Source organism: Neomonachus schauinslandi, chromosome 10 (assembly GCF_002201575.2).
Source record: "Neomonachus schauinslandi chromosome 10, ASM220157v2, whole genome shotgun sequence".
Classification (NCBI taxonomy): Eukaryota; Metazoa; Chordata; class Mammalia; order Carnivora; family Phocidae; genus Neomonachus; species Neomonachus schauinslandi.
In genome coordinates this window covers 38,802,225-38,823,223 of record NC_058412.1, presented here as the reverse complement: position 1 = coordinate 38,823,223, position 20,999 = coordinate 38,802,225, and the positions used below count along the sequence as shown (strand labels likewise).

At 37.7% G+C, this 20,999-nt stretch overlaps 1 protein-coding gene across 2 annotated transcripts in view; it reads right to left on the bottom strand.

Annotated features, from left to right (window-relative positions):
- Positions 1-20,999, bottom strand: part of IMMT (inner membrane mitochondrial protein) — a 38,753-nt gene that overhangs the window by 15,854 nt on the left and 1,900 nt on the right. Inside the window, exons 2-6 of one of the 2 annotated variants that reach the window (XM_021697623.1) lie at positions 8,737-8,810; positions 7,818-8,007; positions 3,210-3,321; positions 1,369-1,506; positions 917-1,012 (exon numbers count right to left, since the gene is read on the bottom strand). In XM_021697623.1, coding sequence (XP_021553298.1) covers positions 917-1,012; positions 1,369-1,506; positions 3,210-3,321; positions 7,818-8,007; positions 8,737-8,810 — 610 coding nt within the window. The remainder of the gene's footprint in view (positions 1-916; positions 1,013-1,368; positions 1,507-3,209; positions 3,322-7,817; positions 8,008-8,736; positions 8,811-20,999) is intronic. The other variant, XM_044918890.1, reaches the window with a different exon arrangement.

Here is a 20,999-nt window from a genome sequence, read left to right as displayed (position 1 = left end):
ATTTCGAAGTCTTTATTCAACATTCCCAATTATTTGTAACCAAGAACTCAGAACAACACATAAAAAAAAAAAAAAAGCCAAGTAGCCAAACTAAAGCCCTGCACCTATACTCCTTCTGTCCCTTCTACTCTTTACGTAATTCCAACAAACCTGCCTCCTCAGAGTAGGGCAGAACCAAAGCATTAGAAGGGAAACAAGAACCACTCAAGACAAACAGACAAGCAGAAATAAGACACGGGGAGAAACAAACAAAAACTACAAACAGCTGCCATAAGACTTTAAAACGAACATCTCTCAGTCCAGGAAAACGCTACATATCTATCCCCTACCTCCAGAGACATCACTATACTGCCCAGTACAATAAAAGATGCTCCCTGCACCTTGTTTAAGACCAGAAAATACATTTTTAGGTATCTAGTATCATTTTTTTAAACCGTCAAAAAGTTTAACATAAAATCAAAACTTAAAAAGGAATATGCTTCGGTTAGCTGGAAACTGGCAATGTGTATAACATTCCACCCCCCACCAATGTCCGATAAGGAGGCTACTAGACAGAGTCCAGAGGCTGGTAATAAACCAGAGGAATTAAAAGACTCTCAGGGAAGTTGCCAAAACATAAACAATTTCTGTTCCACAGAATACAGAGAATCTTTAGCACAAACCCTAATAAACACAAATGGATTAAGTACAAGTATTATTCGGAATTTTCTCCAACTGTACACTAAGAATAGCCTTTGTTACCCAGGTAAAAGTTGAAATGGAAAGAATACAAATGATGAAATAAAGGTGGTACACAGACAAATGCCACTAAAGAAACCAAAGTAGCTGATGGATGAGAAATGTGTGCCAATGGCTGAAGAAGACAGCAACTGATGGAGATGACCCAAAGTGCTTAAGAAGTCGTCTGTTTACATACACTCAATCTTAACTTGTTCTTGCTTTTCCTGTTGTGCAAGGCGAGCTGCAACTTCTTCGGGTGGTCGCTCCCGTACAGAAGTTGAGGATGCTTCCTCTTGCAGCATAAGTAAATAAGAGGAAATGAAATTTCAGCACAGAATTTCAATAGCTCAGAGGGATATAAAAACACCATCGTTTGTACTTGCCAGCTCTATCAACTGAAGGCATTTTGTCATTAGGATTCTAAAACCACATCATCAATGATTCCAACATGAAGAAATAAGGGATCAGCTCTTAAACCTCTTGCTTTCAGAGATTTACTCAGACTCTGAAATTTAAAAAAATTCCCTAAGCAAGTCTGGAAATAAAACCAGCATAAGTGGGTACTTACATACTGTCTAGAGGTTGCCTAGGCATTAAATAGTTCTGATGAACAAATCATTTATAAAACCACAAATATAAATAAACTACCTGAAGCTGCAGGCTTCGGTTGCCCTTCACCAATTCCAGGGTGCTCAGTTTTTATAGATTCCTCATGCTGAACCGCAGGGGCTGGGACTGACGGTGCATCATCTGCTGCAGAAATAATTTGAGCTGCCTCTGTAGGTCCTATAAATATATGTTACTCATGGTATTTATAGTTTCCGGGGTTAACACAGAAGCACACAGGAATCTACTACAACTAACACCCACTTCACATCTGACTCCTTACAGACACAAACGCATGTACTGTCACTACTCAAACATGCAAACAGACTATGGCCCTGTCCCCCACAGACACAAACCCACACAAGATGGACAATGGTGGGAAATGCACAAGAGAAAGGATTCTCTTGCACTTTAAGCACACCATTCTCAGGCAGGGCTTCTAGTAACAGTACTAAATGACAATAAATCTTAACATATGAGAAGTAGGCATAAAATTTACGTAACATGGAAAAGTAGTAACAAAGGAAAAAGGGGCCTGTAATGAAGAAGGTAGACAAAACAAAGTAACCAAAAGATATTTTTTAAGGCTTTGAACAGTGTAGAGATGAAAGAGTTGTGAGCAAGAACAGTATGACAGTTTTAAACACAAAAGAAGAAAGAAAGGCTGAAAAAAATCAAGAGCTGATAAACAAGTGTTGGAAAATAAACTGGATAATTCTAGAGGTAAAACAGAGGAGAAAAAAAGAGCACCATAATAGAGAAAAAGAAAATTTAAATAAACTAAAAGTCCCATTTAAGAGATGAAGCTGGATTACTGCAAGGCCTATTACCTGGTCTCCCTGCTCTGCTCTTGGTCCCTTTATCTACTCTCCGCAATAGCCACTGATCTTATTAAAAGTCATTTATCGCTCCCTTGGCTCAGAACCCTCTTAACACCTTCCCAACCCACTCAGAATATGAAGCAAAATGCTTATAATGGCCTCCAAACACTGCTACAATAGGCTTCCTGCTTCCTCTCGACCTCACTTTCTACTGTTCTTCTTCCACTCCAGCTTCATGTGCTCCTTACTAAATATACCAAGCCTTAACACTAGCTAATCCCTTTGCTTGGGATGCTTTTCTCCCACCAGCCTCTTATACATGCCTTAATCCCTCACTTCTAGTCTTCGCTCAAATGACACCTTCCAGGTGAGACTTTCCTTACCCACTCCATTTCAAATTGCAATATTCCCCCCCCAACACATCACTTCTGACATCCTATACACTTTACATATATTTATATATAATCTTCCTCCCCTTATCCCACTAAGAAATATTTGCAGAGTTTGTGTTTGTTTTTACTATTTTGTTCACTGCTATAGCCCCAGTGCCTAGAAGAATGTTTGGCACATAGGAGACAATCAGTGAATATTTGCTGAATGAAAGAAAGTCAAGAGGTTTAATCAAGGACAGAAGTGACTAAGGAGAAACACAGAAGTTGAAATGTTTACTGAGCAGGTTAGAGTTAGATGTGCCGTAAATTGGGATAGAATTACTGGCAAATCATGAATGGGGAAAAAAATTCCCCAGACCACAGCTAGATCACTAAGAAGAGAGGAGAAAGGCTAGGAGGCAGAGGGGAAAAACATAAAGAAAAAGTGTTGTAGACAATACAACTCAGTAGCTATTCATAATAAAGTCCAATTCCATATCCCACTCAGCTCCTAAAATGAGTGTCAAATGATAGGTGTAAACACTCCTTCCCTGGTGAGAAGGACCAGAAGAGTGCTTCAAGGGGTAGAGGCCCCCTCTTGACCCTTGACCCCCAATGTATTTAATGTACAAATACATTAAAACAATTCATTTACCTACAATTTTTAAAAATTGATTCTAAGTATAGGTACCTGTTGTTGAAGCTGGAGTGTCTCCCTTCTGTTTTTGGAGTTGTGAGGCAGGCTGTTTAGATTCTTTCATTACCTCTGATCCACTAGAGATTTTTACTGGACCAGACTGAATCTTGGAAATAAAAAACATGTAACATTTCAAATACTTTTTTTTTTAAGGCAGCATACAGTAACGTGTAATTATTTCAAAATTCAAGTATATCAGGCTTTAACACTTCACAATATTACGTATCTTATTAATCACAGTAAGGTAAGAGAAGTCTTCATTTTAGAAAAATGCAACCCAAAAACTTCATTCCAAACGACTGGCCCAATTTTCATAGTAACAGAGGCTTCTCTTAGGGCAACTAATAAACTACATGAAGCAGAGCCTTCCCTTTATTTTTTTTTTTTTAAGATTTTTATTTATTTATTTGACAGAGAGAGATACAGTGAGAGGGAACAAAAGCAGGGGTGAGTGCGAGAGAGAGAAACGGGGAGTTTGAGAGGGAGAAGCAGGCTCCCTGCTGAGCAGTGAGCCCGATGCGGGGCTTGATCCCAGGATCCTGAGATCAAGACCTGAGCCGAAGGCAGACACTGAACAACTGAGCCACCAGGCGCCCCCAGAGCCTTCCCTTTAAACACCATTTCTTTTACATATACAACATTGAGCAGACCATTTCCATCTGCTTTCTAAATCAAATTTTGTTGCCTTGCGCATACATTCAGTTAGAAACAATTTTCAGAGGCTCTGAGTAAAACTGAATGTTGGTTTTTTGTTTCTTTAATCTCCCAGATTCATGCAACTGCACACGAAAAAACACAATCCTATTGTAATGTCCAATTTTCTCTTTCTCAGTTACCATCTGCCTTAGTTAAGTTTAAGACCCTGTTCACTAACAGGACTACCATATGATGTGCTGGCAAAAATTACTGAGTAACAGAAATATTTTCATTTACCACCTGCGATGTGCCATTTTTTGCCAGAACTTGGCAATGGGATTCAGATATCTCAAAGACTATTCAAATATAATATAGTTCTGAACTTTGTCACTACCAGAAATGAGAAATATGTGCATTCTCTTTTAGTAAAATTTTATTTAAATCATGAAATACATGCTCACTATAACAAGCAAAATAATATCAAGACATATTAATGGTTTTATTTTGCCTCTTTACTGCTCTTTTCCCTTTAGCACTTGCAGGTAGCCACTGCCAATAGCCTGAAATCTATCCTTCCACCCCTGAGCATAAGCTCAGGTATATATACATATACAATTTTTCATTTTTAAAAACAAACCAAAATAGGGTTATATTATACAAATTATCATGTAACTCAGTTCTTGGTTTTGTTTTCATTTAATAATCTATCACAGACATTCTCTTCCAGGTCAAGAAATTATTTTCAGTTGCATAACATCCTAATTTAATTGCACATCTTAATGTATCTGCAAACCCTATAATTTTGTCAATTACTCTCCTATTTTTGGACATTCAAGCTGCTTCCTGCTTTTTTTGTTGTTAAACACCCTTGTCCAGGGTGCCTGGATGGCTCAGTCCGTAAACATCTGCCTTCGGCTCAGGTCATGATCCCAGGGACTTGGGATTGAGTCCCTCATCAGGCTCTTTGCTCAGCCGGGAGCCTGCTTCTCCCTCTGCCTGCCGCTCCCCCCTGCTTGTGCACGTGCTCTGACAAATAAATAAATAAAATCTTAAAAAAAAAAAAAAAAAATCTTTGTCCATGTAACTGAAAAGCACTGTAGTGTGGTATTTGTAGGATAGCTTGCCAAAAGAAGAAGTGCTGGGTCAAAGAGGTTATATATTTTTAGCAGCTATTAACAGATCACTTTTGCATACGGTTCTAGCAACTCACACTCTCACAGTAAATGTGTTTGTATGTGTGTCTCTGTATAAAAAGACCTATTTCCAGACTAAGTTGTTCTATTCCTCTAATTTCTAATCCTGTGTCAAAACCTTATTGTTCTATTAAAGTAGGACTATAACAAAGTCAATTACCTGGAAAAGCAAGTGTTGTCCTCTGACCCCTCCCCAACCCAAAACTGTTTTGAAATATTCTTGGCTAGTTTAGTACATTATTTATCCTTTCATGTGAATTTTAAAATCATCTTATCTGATTCTTCAACCTCTAAAGAAATCCATTAGAATTCTTATTAGGTATATGTGTATATGGGCGGGGGGGGCGTGTGGGTGTGTGTGGGGGGTGTGTGTGTGTGTATACAATTGTCATTTCTGTCAAACATATACAAATTTAAGGGAAATTTGAGAGAAATGTATATATTTGAGAAAAATGACATTTTTATGATATTAAGTCCTATCCAGGAATGTAATATTTGTCTCCATTTAGGCAGGTCTTATTCCATGTCCATCAAAAAGATTTTAAGTTTATCTTCTCTCAATATTTATTATCTATGCATAAATAATCATGTGGCACCAAAAGGATTATCATGAAATAAAATGCACAGCTTCTAAAAGCAAGAAGTTGGTAACAATGTGCAAGAGTAGAGAATGAGTAAATGGTAAAAATTAAAAAATAAAACACTAACTGCTACTGTAATTCAGAGGTGAGAAAATACACTTTGGTGTATGTAGTGAAGGATGTAGGTCTTGAAGAGAACATTAGTAGGCAAAAGAAAGGAAGCCGCTCTGGGTACAAGCCCACCGAGGGAAAAGTTGTGCAAGTGGAAGCGATCTTTGTTTAGCTCTCTGCTTTAACACAGGCCCTTGAAACAGTGTCTGGTATGTAATAATCACTTGACTGACATTTGCTGAATAAATGATGGAAAGCACAAGGTATATTTGTAAGGTAAACTGGCATGAAGCTAAGGATTTATGTGCAGGACCATTCAGAGATAAGGTTGGAAAGGTAAGTAAGAGCCAGACTGCCAAGTGTGTTAAATGTCAACCTAAAAACCAGCAAAAACCATAAACTACAGAATAAAGGCTAGCTTTATTTATTTATTTACAAATGGCTAGCTCCTAGGCTAACTTTTAACCACTCCTGGCTTTACTCTCCTTATTCAGAACATGAAACAATGTCTAAAGTCTCTCTAGTTTTTCATTCTGTGGTCTTCTGTCTTTGAAATGATAATAAATATATAAAAGTTACTGATAAGTGATAACATGAAAATATCATAAAAATGTGATAGCGCTTATTTTAGAAGATTCTCTGGTACTGACATGAGGATGGCCTAGATTATGGTAGAAGGAGAGATCTCCGGGGTGGAGACTGGGAGGAAAGTCTTGGGGGGCGGGGAGGGGCAGGAAAAAACAGGTCTAGTGTGGATATGAAGTGATAAAGGTCAGAAGTGGGATGACAGCTGTAATGCAAGAAAAAAAATAAGTATCAGAGATTAAACAAGATATGATAGCTAACAAAATATAGGCAACTATGAAGATGAACCTAAGAATTCTAACCTAACTATGTGACAGCATGGTACTACCTGTAACACAAAAAAAGCCAATCAAGAAGTGTGTAACTTTTGAGGTGGTACAGTATGAACCTGCCAAGTAATCCAAGTGGAAATGTTCAGCAGGATAGCTAAAGTGGAATGAGAAGAGGCCATGACTCTTGAGAGAGATAAACACAAGTAATCTACAAAGAATGACACCTGAAGTCATGTCAAGCAAGAAAAGAACGCTACTCTCAACTGTTCAGCCTTACTCCTAGAATTGCTCTCAGCTATTTCTCCTGGGTCATGTAGGTTAAAATAGACCCAAGATTTTAGAATGAATCCACAGAATTCTGTTCCTTGACTACTAAAGCTGCAAAGCTGTCTCTCTTGGCCAGCACAGACATTATAAAGTTCATATGGAAGAATAAATGATGTGGAAGACTATTTTGAAAAAGCATGACAGGGTCAGGGGAAGCTGTCAGAGGACACTTGCTTTTCCAATTATTAATGTTGTGATAGGACTGACCTCTAGACTATGCTAGATACTACAGAACAGAAGCCCACCCAATTTCTAAGAAAGTACTAATCAGCCATGTCCAGCCTCACAGCATAAAGAAATACCCAAGACCAAATCAGCAAAACTGCATGATCTCTTTTGTAAATTTTTTTTCAAGCAGTTGTTTGAATGAACAATTATTTAAGATGTTTTTAAAAAATTTTAAGCCTGGGGCGGGGGGGGGGGGGGGGGTTCAAACTCTGATTATGTACAAAGTTCCAGAAATACCAGAAGATATTCCTGTCAACCAATCAGTAAGTAGCTGAAAATTCTGTGACTCTTGTTTTGTGGTCTAAAAAGAGCCACTACTAACTATAACCCTTGGGTTCTGTGTCATGACCATTCTATGTTTATGTTTTTAGTGTTGTAAGTCAGAGCTTGATAGCTGCAACAGTGTAGGCTGTCACAACCACCCTCTATCCACAGGACAACCACAGTTACCTCTGCCCAAGCAGCCTCTTCCATTTACTCTCATGTGTCACGCAATTATTTTCTATGTAGTGGGTACTAATGAGAACACTTAACTCAGAAGGGATAAAAATCCAACTCTACAAATTAATGTTAAAGGAAACTAGTAAACACACATCTGGCAAGTTCTACTGAATTATGCTTTTACAAGTATTCCATAGGATAAACTGAAATATTGTTTAAAACTCTTACCGGCTTCTTTGGCAACGGAACAGGATAAGGTGGGGAACCAAGAACCATTTCAAAGAGTTTGTCTGAGTAAGGTATGGTTTTCTCCACACTTTCCCGGAAATGGGAATCCCATTTGGCATACAGGATAGTGCCACCAATACCTCCACCAACAAACAAAAGGCCAGCTCCAGCAATTTTACCAGGGGACAACCTAAGTGAAAGAAACAGGAAACACATTTATATTTCTTGGTTCTCCCAAACCTACTTTCTTAGACCAATGTAAAAGTCTCAAAGACCTCTAACCTCTACCCCTCTACTGCTGATTCAGATCACAGTGGCCGAGTTTATTACTATAGCTGCACATCACCTTTCCCTGATTTGCTTTAAAACATGTCTGCAATAGAAAATAACATTTACTTATGTATATTTTTTAAGTACAGTAATATCTAGAGTAGGAGGAATGAAGTAATCTACCCCGTAACAGTTAAAATTCAAGATATTAAAAAAAATTCAAGATGTTCACAATCAAGAGATTTCCTCTGAACCCAAAAAAAGAAGTATCACTAACTTTTAAAGCTCCTCTCCTCTTAATAAAACATTTCTGTAAATAAAATAAACCCTTTACAAAAGACAGACAATACAAATATCAGATAAAACGAATACTTTTAAAATTACAATATGCTGAGCTCCGGATATAAATCTATTAGCCACAGAATGGAAGACAGCATATGGGGGAGGGAAGCTGTCTACCTCGGATGCCATCCAACTACCAAAAAACCAAAAGGAGCATCATTACAAATTTTCACAGCAAAACTCCAGTGTTTGTACCCCTTAACAAAAAAGATTTTAAGCAGCTATTTCCATATTCATGGGAAAAAGATGCACCCACATCTCTTTACACATGATTAAAAGCCCATTTACAGGGAGACACACCACATACCTAGAACCACCTGAAGTAGAGTATCTACGGCATGGTCGTAATGGACGGAGGACAAATTTCCCACAGAGACAACTCTAGAGAGGAAGGAAAAAATATCACAACCAATGCAGAAGGAATCTGGAAAGCTTTTAGGGTGGTAACTCAGATGTAATATCTTTATTACACATGCCTTTGTTAAAAAATTATTTTATTTTCAGAAATCAACCATGAAACATTCTTACTGACCCTTAACAACAGTGATGCTTCCAGTACCCCAAGGCTCATATAAGATTATTTTTGTCTCTGTCTCTCTCTTTCAAATAAACAAAATCTTTAAAAAAAATGCTTATCAGATTATGATTAGCACTTTTAAGTGTTTACTATTTCTTGGCTACGACTGGAATTTGCCATATGTTTTAATTGGAAAGAAAAAATAAAATAGTATAAAATATCTATTTTTACTTAGTAAGTTTAATTTAGACATCTGAAAAATCACCCAGAGAAAACACTGCATTGTAGGATGTATATGAATCCACTCAGGAGAGATCCAATCTTAGCTTAATTTATCTAGAAAATCAAATTTCCCATCTGTAAGATAACTACGGGGCCAGTCATTTCCTAGCGGCAGTCATTTAAATCTAAAAGTTCGTCTTGGGGGGCGCCTGGGGGGTTAAGTCAGTTAAGCGGCTGCCTTCAGCTCAGGTCATGATCTCATGGTCCTGGGATAAAATCTTTAAAAAAATAAATAAAGTTCATCTTGGTTTGCCTTAAACTAAAAGTCAGTTTTGTTGGTTTTTTTTTTTAAAGATTTTGTTTATTTGAAAGAGAGAGACAGAGACAGAGCATGAGCAGGTGGAGGAGGCAGAGGAAGAGGGAGAAGCAGACCCCTTGCTGAGCAGGGAGCCTAATGCAGGGCTCCATCCTAGGATCCTGAGATCATGACCTGAGCTGAAGGCAGACACTTAACTGACTGAGCCACCCAGGCACCCCTAAAAGTCAAAAATTTTAAGAAAAAAATTGTAACGTTATAAATGCTCAAGTAAATACTTATGTCCATGTAACTAGTCTATCTTTACTCAAAAGCAAATTATCAGACCAACACTCTGAAATTCGTTTTAATCAAAGTAAAGCACATAAATGCAAATGTTTCTTAACAATATGTGAATCCCTTAAATAAAACAAATGAACACCTATCAAAATGCTATTGGGGAAGGTTTTGATAAACTTAAAGTCATTCATAGCAATCCATCTGAAATTTCAAATTTATTGCATCAATATCATCTTTCCTTATACCAACTAGAAAATCAAATTGCAACAAGGCAGGGGGAAAATGCATTCTCTGGGTTCCTTGATGAAACTACATTCAAAGAATATCAGAAAAACACAAATTTCCTTTTAGAAATATCTTAAATTCAAAGAAACTTGATAGGCCATATAAAACTACTCTAGAATTACAGCTGCAATTTATGCTCTAAGCCTGAAGGTAAACATTAATGTCTTAACACATTTAGGGAAAAAAAGTAACCAGTTAGATGTTTTACAACATGTAAAGAAGTTATAGTTGGTTTTTTAAAAGCATTTCAATTATCTTACGTGTAGAATTCTCAACATCTTTCAACTGTATTTAACAGAGAAGCATGTTTTCCTACCGTTCTGTAAAGCAGATTATATGACATTTTAAACAGGACTGCATCTACCTTTATATGCCAACAGCTCCATTTTGTTGACTTAGAAATTATTAGGAAATGATTAAAGTTGTACTTAAGATTCTATACTTTCACAGGTACAAAGAAGTATTCAAGTCAAAAATTAAGACACTGTTCACAGTGGATAACTAGCTACCTGGAACATCAAGCAGCAAACATTATAGTGGAAAACTGAATCTGGGAAGTACAAAACCAAATTAACACTAGAACTCAAGAATACCTTATTTCACATCAGTATTTATTTTTTAACCTGTTTCTTTTTCCATCTTCTACTTTCTTTTACCTTGACCCTCTTCCCTCCTTGACAGAATATATCTGATGTGACTGTTAAGTTTACACTTCTTAGTATGAAGAAAATTAAAACATAAACTTTAAAATCAAAATTCAAAAGGTTTAGTTGCATACAGTGGGGTCTCCTTCACTACTTCTGTCCCCCAGCCACTCAGATCCCCTCTCCATAAGCAACCAATGCTATCAGTTTCTTGTATATCCAGAGATATTTTGTGAGAGAATTCCCAAAACGCCCCCTAACACAAATACGGTAATATACACCCAGTTCTGAAGTGAAGTTCATTCAACAAGATGTATCTGTGATCCTTCTGTATCAGTCAATGAACTCTTCCCAGTGGGTTTTACGGAGATTCATTATTCCACTGCATGGACGTTATTTAATGTACTTAACCAGCCCCCTTTTGATGGACAGTGAGGTTCAGCCTAAATTTTTGTTATAATAAATAACGCTGCCTGGGAAATACACATTATTTTGGGTCGATTCTTAAAGTAAAATTTGCAATGTTGATAAATACTGCCAAAGTAGTCAAAATGTCTTCTAGTAATATGAGAGTATGTTTTCTCACAGCCTGCCGAACACACACGTTCAGTACAGTCTTAATCACAATTTCCTTTATTATGACTGATATCTTTTCATGTATTTATGATGTTATTTCCTTTTCTATGAATGATCAGAGTGCATCTTTTGACCACTTTTATTCTTTACTTTTATTTATTATTGCTGTTCATACAAACTTTTTTTCTAAAATAAAATAAAGGGACACCTGGGTGGCTCAGTCAGTTAAGCGTCTGCTTTCCGCTCAAATCATGATCCCAGGGTCCTGGGATGGAGTCCCACATCAGGCTCCCTGCTCAGCGAAGAGCCTGCTTCTCCCTCAGCCTGCTGCTCCCCCTGCTTGTGCGTGCGTGCTCTCTCTCTCTGGTACTTAATAAAACTGTTTAGTGAATGTTTCCTTACACCCAGTTTCACTTTTTTTTTGAGTATAGGTGACACACAATGTTACATTAGTTTCACATATACAACATGGTGATTCAACAAGTCTATGTTATGCTGTGCTCACCCCAAGTGCAGCTACGATCTATCATCATACAATGCTATTACAATATCAATGACTATGTTCCCTATACTGTACTTCTTATTCCCGTGACTTACTCATTCCATAACTGGAAGCCTGTACCTCCCACACCCCTTCACCTACTTTACCCTTTCCCCTCCTCCTCCCTTTAGTTTATTCTCTGTATTTATAGGTATGACTCTGCTGTTTATTCATTTGGTTTTTAGATTCCACACACAAGTGAAATCATATGGTATTTGTCTTTCTCTGTTTTGACCACTTTTAAGTAAGACTGATCTTCTTCATATCCTCTTCTCTTTATATATGACAAGAAATTAGCCACGTGTCTGCTAATCACAAATGTTTTCATCCAGTTTGTGATCTGCTTTTTATATTTGTTCATGGTAGTTTACATCATGCAAAAAATTATTTTTATGTAGTCAAAACTGTCAATCTTATATGGCTTCTGTGTTTCTCATATTCTTAGAAAGTCACGCTCAGAATTATAAAATAATTCTTCCATGTTTCCTCTATCACAGTTTCATTTTTTTAAATATATAAATCCTTGGAATTAGTGTAAGGTATGGAGTCAACCTTATTTTTTTCCAAATATCTATTCAGTTGTCCCTAAATCATAGACTGAACAATTTTTTCCAATGATTTGAAATGCCACCTTTAAAATACACCAAATGCCTTGATGCATTTAGATTTCCTATTTTATTCCACTGATCTACACTAATACTACCATATTTTAATGACTGCATCTTAGAACTAGCTTTTAATCTGGTAGGGCTTGTCCTCTCTTTGAGTACTATTATTTTTTCAGAATTTTTCTGGCTACTCCTTTCTTTTTTTCTTTTGAAAGCTGAGCTATCAAAATGCTTTCAATTAAACAACACACCATCAATTATAAGATGCACTCTGGGGGCACCAGGGTGGCTCAGTCAGTTAAGCATCTGCCTTTGGCTCAGGTCATGATCTCAGGGTCCTGGGATCAAGCCCCGAGTCAGGCCCTTCCCCACCCCTCACCACCCATGCTTGCTCTCGTGCTCTCTAATAAATAAAATCTTTTAAAAACAAAAAGATGCACCCTGATTTAAGGAGGGATAAACATGGGGGGGGGGTAAATCTTTCATGGCCAAAATCTGATAGCAGTAAAGTTTCCTACTTCTGTATGAGAAAAAAGTAGAAATGAGAATTGTATCATGACTCAAATATATAGGGCTTTTATCTGAACTAGTGGCTCTTGATTTTAAAAAATTTAAGTATCCTATTCATTAGCCTACTCTCATATTCTATGTAGCATTTAATATCCTAAGTAGTTTCAAAAGTCAGAAAAATTTTTTTATGGTTTTATCACCCAAGTATGAGTCCCTATAGACACCACAGTGTAGTTTTACCTATAAAAAAAGAAATCTTCTAAGTCTCTTTTAATCTATACGTTTTCCCTCCAATAATTAATTTGTTGAAGAACCTGGGTTGCTTGACCTGTAGAATTTTCAACAGACTGGATTTTGTTTAAGGTGCAATTTAACATGATCCTGTCTTCTGTATTCCCTGAAAACCAGAGGTAGATCCAGACACCTGCTTCAAACTCAGGTTTAGTCTCTCTGGCAAAGCTTTAGGTGATGTTGTGTTCTCTCATCAGAAGGCACACAGTATCTGGTTATCTCTCTTTTTATGATGTTATCAATTGCATTGATGTACAATGTCTAAATCCATTAATTTACTGGAAGTTGTAGAAGATGGTAATTCTATTATTTTTCATTTATTAGTTGACATATCTTATAAAGAGATGTTTCCCCTCATCTACAATTTGGTTACCCAAAGTACAGTTCATATAGGAAAGGCAGGATAAATGCTTTTTATCCTTTTATCCACTTATCCTCTGATAATGACCAATTGTGGATTTTTTCATTTATTAATTGTGACAACTTATATTTTCTAAAAATTGTTACATTTCCCATCCCACCTGGTTTCCCAGAACCTTGCCATTTTCCCCAGAACCTTGCAACTGCATGAGCCCAGAAATCCTTAGACCTAAGAGATAATTTATGTTTGTTATTTATTTTCATTTATATAATTTTTACCTATATGATAAATGTTATTACTATAAAATAATAAGTAAAATGATGCTGTTATTTAATACCACTACATTTGGAGTGATCTGTTATATAGCTATAACCAAACAAATACTTGTACCTAGAAGTAAGGGTGGCTGCAATAAAACATAAAGCACATGGGGTGGAGGGTGAAAGTTGGAAGGGCCTTGAAGAGACTTCACAGAAGCCTTATGGCCTCCACAGAGTGTTGGTAAGGGCTTAAGTAAGAAAAATGTTTTTGGAAACCTAGAGAAAAAAGGGATCTTTGTTATGTAAGTGTCAGAAGTTTGTCAAAACTGTCACCTGTGGTAAGTCATACAAAATAGAAAAATAGAAGCTGTACCTAATGAACTGATGGATTTAGCTAAACAGAGTTCCAAGCAGCATGCTCAAAAGTGCCAACTAGTTTCTTTGGAGCAGGATATAAGGGTAAAAATGAGCTTCAAAACAAACCAAAAGACCTATCTAGTTTTCAAGCACAATTTAAAGGAAATATTAAGGAGCCAGGACTTTATAGGCTCAAAAATAAAACTTTTTCTCATTCTCAGCCTCTCCAGTTGGCAAAAATCCTTTAAGACCTCGAAGTTCTAAGGAGTTGCTCCTTACAGAATCTTTTCACACAGAGAAAAGGCCCCTTGGGGATCCTAAGGGTGTACTTCCCATAGTCTTTTTGTTAAATAACAGGGCTACTAAGAATTTTAAGGGTTTTACTCTACAGCAGCTCACAGGAGTCCAACACGGTAAAGGGCTTACCTTGATATTCATGGGTGTGGCTTTTTTATCTAATGGAGAAAATCCCAATAAAATCCACAGGAAACCAAAGTTAACTATATTTTCTTGAAAAGGAAGGATAATTCAAGGGATGAAACCAAGAGCCCAGAGTAGAACCAAGAGTTATGAAGAATCATTACCAATCAGTAAGAATTAAGAAATTAGCAACACGTACCCAACAAGATTTTACGTTATGAACAGTGACTGCTACATGCGGTCTTGTTTCCTGCCTTTTTGAATGGGAGTATCTAGAATGCCTGTCACACTGTACTGTATGATGGGTATACGGGGAGCAGATGACTTGTCTCTTTAGTTCACAGGTTATTAGACTGAAAGGAAAAGTGCTTATGGAGCCGTACCCCAGGGAGCACATATGCATCTAAGACATCCTGTCTGCAAAGACACCACATGCAGGGGTTCTAGCCAACAGTCCCCGCTGAGGTGTCAGCTGCAGCCGTTATCAACTGCCAGACACGAAAGTGAGGAAGCCTTTGAGGTGACTCTATCCCTAGCCACTGTGTGACTACAACCTCATGAGGGACACTGAGCAGAAACTGCCCAGCTGAGCCCAGGCGAACCCCAAAACTGAGCGAGGCAGCAATAAATTATTCTTCTACCCCAAGCTCAAGGTGGCTTATGTAGCTATAGCTAACCAAAACAGTATCTTTATGAACTCATGAATTTAAACACTTTTGAAAAAAATTGTCCCATCTTTGGCCAACAGACTCCACTTCAAATTTAAAACATATCATTTTGTTATTTTAATTTTACATATACATAAAATATATATATAATGTACATATATATATATAAATATAACTGTGTCTCTCTACTTCAGCCCATCTGCAAATACCTGGTGTCAAGTTTTTTTCCCCCATCTGTAGTAAAATTCACTTATAAAAATCAACCACTTTATATATACAAAATTTTTAATATTTTATTTATTTGACAGAGATAGAGAAAGAGAGAACAAGCAGGGGGAGCGGCAGGCAGAGGGAGAGGGAGAAGCAGGATCTCCACTGAGCAGGGAACCCGATGTGGGGCTCCATCGTAGGATGCCAAGATCATGACCTGAGCCGAAGGCAGAAGCTTAACCGACAGCCACACAGGTGCCCCAAATTCAACCGTCTTAACGTGTACAATTCAGTTACATTAGTACATCCACAGTGCTGTACAACAACCACCATTTAGTTCTAGAACATTTGCATCACTCCAAAAGGAAATCCCTGTACCAACTAGGCAGTCTCTCCATTCACCCCTCTCCCCAGCCACTGCAAACACTATCTACTTTCTAGCTCTACGGCTATTTGGTACAAATGGAATCATACAATATGTGGCCTTTTGAGCCTGGCTTCTTTAACTTGGTATAATGCTTTCAAGCTTCATCCATGTTGTAGCATGTATCATATATGTATCATGTACTTTCCTTTGGGGGCTGACTGGAGTATTTCATCTATGGATATACCATATTTTGTTTATCCAGACATCACCTGATGGACATGTGGGTTGTCTCCATCTTTTGGCTACTGTAAATAGTGCTGTATTTCTCTGCAAGTTTCTGTCTGAACACCTGTTTTCAATTTTGGGAGGCGTGGAAGTGCAGGGTCATATGGTAATTCTATGTTTGACTCTGCATCATTTTACATTCCCACCAGCAATGTATAAGGGCTCCATTTTCTCCACAGCCTCACTAACACCTGTTATTTTCTGTTTTATTATAGGCTTACTAGTGAGTATGAAGTGGCTATTTCATTGTGATTCTGATTTCCATTTCCCTAATGCCAATGATGTTTATTATCTTTTCGTATCTTCTTTGGATAAATGTCTATTCAAATCCTTTGCCCATGTTTTATTAGGGTTGTCTTTTTTGTTGTTGAGCTGTAGGAGTTCTTTACATATTCTGGATACTAGATCCTTATCAGATATATGGTTTGAAAATATTTTCTCCCATTCTTTTCACTCACTTCAGTATTCTCTGATGAACAAAAATTTTTATTTTTGATAAAACCCAATTTATCTTTTATTTCTTTTGGAGTCATATCTAAGAAACCATTAAATCTAAGTCGGCCTCTAGAGCTCTCTTTCTTAAGCACCAAGCTAATCTCTTTATTTATATAAACGAAATATCCTACTTGAACACACTTCTTAGTTCTGGAATTCCTTTTTATTAATAACCTATCAGGTAGGAAAAACTATACTGTTTCAAAGCAATCTGCCTTGACATATAACCTTATAACAAATGTTACAAGGTTAGCATTACTGTTTCTAACCTACAGAAACAGGATTAAAAAAAAAAGAGAGAGAGATGTGCCTGGGTGGTAAGCAACTGCCTTCGGCTCAGGTCATGATCCTTGGGTCCCGGGATCGAGCCCCATCTCAGGCTCCCTACTGGGCGGGGAATCTGCTTGTCCCTCTCCCTATGCCTCTGCCTCTCCCTCCACTCATGCTTTTGCTTGCGCTCTCTCACTCTCAATAAAATCTTTCAGGGGCACCTGGGTGGCTCAGATGGTTAAGCGTCTGCCTTCGGCTCAGGTCATGATCCTGGAGTCCCGGGATCAAGTCCCGCATCGGGCTCCCTGCTCCGCGGGGAGTCTGCTTCTCCTTCTGACCCTCCTCCCTCTCCTGCTCTCTGTCTCTCATTCTCTCTCTCTCTCAAATAAATAAATAAAAATTAAAAAAAATAAAATAAAATAAAATAAAATCTTTCAAATAAATAAAATTAAAATAAAAACAAAAAAGATAAACCTACAATTCCCACATTAAGTTCTTGCACAAACCATCTATCTATTCCTTAGCTCCAAACGAAGGTAAACATACAAAAAGAAATCAAATTCTAGCATTACAACCTGGAAACAAGAGACTATAATAAATAATCCCCTCACATGAACCCCATCTGGAGGTTCCAGATTTCCCCTCTAGATTTTGCCAGTAGCTATAACTGCCGATGTTTTGGTGGGTTTTGTCATAAGGATTCCTCCCACACTAACAAAAGACACCCAGAAGTTAATGCCCAGCTCTACATTTGAAATGCAGATTAGTATATGACAACTTTTTCTACAGTTAACTTAAAATATTTTAAAAGAATAATGAAATAAGGGGCGCCTGGGTGGGTCAGTCAGTTAAGCGTCTGCCTTCAGCTCAGGTTATGGTCCTAGGGTCCTAGGATTGAGTCCCACATCAAGCTCCTTGCTCATCAGGGAGTCTGCTTCTTGTTCTGCCTGCCGCTCTCCCTGCTTGTGCTCTCTCTCTCTCTCTGACAAATAAAATCTTAAAAAAAAAAAAAAAAAGGCAAAGAGCAAGCTGCATGACATACTAAAGTACTTTCTACCATGTATGCTTGGCAGGCATTACTGCTGACTAACATACTGTTTTACAATCATAATAAAAAAAAAAAATCCAGAAGGTGACAACTAAAAATCTCCACGCACAAACTCAAACCTAAACTAGCTTTGGCCATAAACAAACTGACTTCGTGAACCCTCAGGAACAATGCTTCTTTCTCTTCTTTTAAGTGATAAACAGTTACGATTCTGCATATGCAGATGACCACTACCAAATCTATAGCTTAGGAGAGGGCCAGGCTGAAAGCTCAACCCCTCCAAACTGAATGCCCAACTCAAAAAAGGTGGGGCCTGGTGATGCAAGCAGTTCTGGGACTAAGAAAACAAATGGTGTTAAGTCTGGGAAATAAACTGAGGAAGAACTTGAGTTCTGAAGCACATTTCTGGAAAGAAAGAGGACACAAAAGAGAACATTTCTGTTGAATATCCATATGTAAGGAATTTAAGGATGATGAGTCAAGACAAAGAATAAGGCAGATGCCATTTGTGATAGTTAATTTTATGTCAACTTGGAGGGTGTTTCTGGAGATTAACATTTAAATCAGTAAACTGTGAATAAAGCAGATTGCCGTCAACAATGTGGGTGAGCCTCATCCAACCAGTTAAAGGCCTGACTAGAACAAAAAGATGAGCCTCCCCAAACAAGGGGAAATTCAGAGGACTGCTTTCATTCTGGAACAGCACATCAGCTCTCCAGGTCACCAGCCTTCAAACTAAAACCATACCACAGGTTCTCCTGGGTCTCTGCGTATCAAGCCCCCCAGCTCCACTGCAGGTACTGGACTTGCTAGCCTCCACAACTGCGTAAGCCAATTCCATACAATAAATCCTTTTATCTATTACATACCCTATTGGTTCTGTTACTCTGGAGAACTCTAATACACCATCAGAGGTTCTAAAACCTATGGGGTTTGGGGCGCCTGAGCGGCTCAATGGGTAAGCGTCCGACTTGTGATTTCAGTTCAGGTCATGATCTCAGGGTTGTGAGATCGGGCTCCTGCTGGGCATGGAGCCTACTTAAGATTCTCTCTCCCTCTCCTTCTGTCCCCCCCACCCTCCCTCCCTCTCTAAAAAATTAAGTAAGATAAAATAAAATAAAATAAAACCTATGGGGCTATCAGGGAGATCACATCCACTTATGGATATTAAGAAAAATTAATAGAAAATAATTTATTTTTTAATTCAAACACATCACATTTACTGAGCATCTATTGGGAGTCAGTTACTAAGATCAGTACTAGAAATAGAGCAATAAAAAATATGGACACAGTCCCTTTGTGGAGCTTATATTTTAATGTGGCAAACCCACAATAAATATACATTATGTCAGGTAGTGGTAAGAGCTACAAAGTAAAAGTAGGGTAAGGGTAAGTTCAGAGTGATGCAAGGAAGAAAAGCCTGGTCAAAGGTCTACGTTACATAGGGGAGGCCTCTCTGAAGGGAAGGTGATATTTGAGAATATATTAGAATGAAGTAAGTGAGCTAAGCAAAGATGTGTGGGAAGACTTCAGGGCAAAAGAAACAGCAAATGAAAAGGCAATGAGATTAAAATAAAATTAAAATAAATAGAAAGACAAGGCAATGAGGTATGTGCTACAGATACCAAAACAGAATGAGGCAGACTAGAAAATGAAACAGGCAAAGAGCACATCATGAAGAGCCTGGTGGGTGTGGTCAAGAGTTTGTATTTTATCTTCAATGTGATGGGATGTCAATGAAGGGCATGATGCGATCTGTATGCTTTTATAAAAGACTTTATTAACTACTATATAAAGAACTGACTCTAAGAGGGCAATAGTAAAAGCAGGAAAACATTAAAGAAGATGAAGTTCGATGGAGTGGAAAGAATTTTGACAAATAGAATGTTCTGGTTAAAGCTGACAAACTCAAACAAGGAAAAGATTTGAGTACAAAGCTCAAAAGAGAAGCTAAAGAGTCATCTGCTTAGGGACTAAAGTTCTGAGAACTGATATAATCCCAAGTAATAGTATATAAAGAGATGGGACAACAATCCAATATCACTACACATCTATTAGAATTGCCAAAGTCCCTAACACCAAATGCTGATGAGGATGTGGAACAACAAGAACTCCCATTCATCACTGCTGGGAATGCAAAATGGTAGCCACTTTGAAAGACAGTTTGGCAGTTTCTTACAAAACTAAACATGTAATACAGCAATCATGCACCTTGGTATTTACCCAAAAGAGCTGGAAACTTATGTAAACACAAAACCCTGCACATGAATGTTTAGAACAGCTTTATTCATAATTGCTAAAACTTGGAAGCAACCAAGATATCCTTCAGTAGGTGAACGGATAAACTGTGGTACATCCAGACAATGGAATACTATTAAATGCTTTAAAAAAAAAAAAAGCTATCAAGCCATGAAGAGACACGGAAGAAAGTTAAATGCACGTTACCAAGTGAAAGACAGGCTACACACTGTAAGATTCCATCTATATGACTTTTGGAAAGGCAAAAAGTGAACACCAGTGTAAACTATGGGCTTTGGGTGACTATGATATGCCCATTTAAGTTTATCACTTGTAATAAATGTACCACTCTGATGGGGGATATTGGTAACAGGGGAAGCTATGCATGGGGGCAGGAGATATATGGGACAACTCTGTACCTTCCCCTCAATTTTGCTGCAAAGCTAGAACTGCTCTAAAAAAAAAAAGTCTTAATTAAAATAAAAAGGGAGAGATGGGAAGAGAGGACCTTGGGGATATATTTGGAGGTACAAGAAGCAGATTCAACAAAGGAGAAAGAAGAGAGATGAAGGGTAAAATGGGCCTCTAGATACTACGTAAGAAAAGCCAAAATGGCAAAAAGTGTTTCACAAAGCAACAATATCCAATGCTAAAGAATGACTGAGGAGGAGAATAAACCAATGAATTTTTCAAGAACGCAATTTCGAGACCATAAGAAAATGTGGATGCAAGTTACAAAAGGGTTCATATTTTAGTATTAAGCTTTAATCTCTTTTCTTAAACTTCCTAATTGGGATCCCAG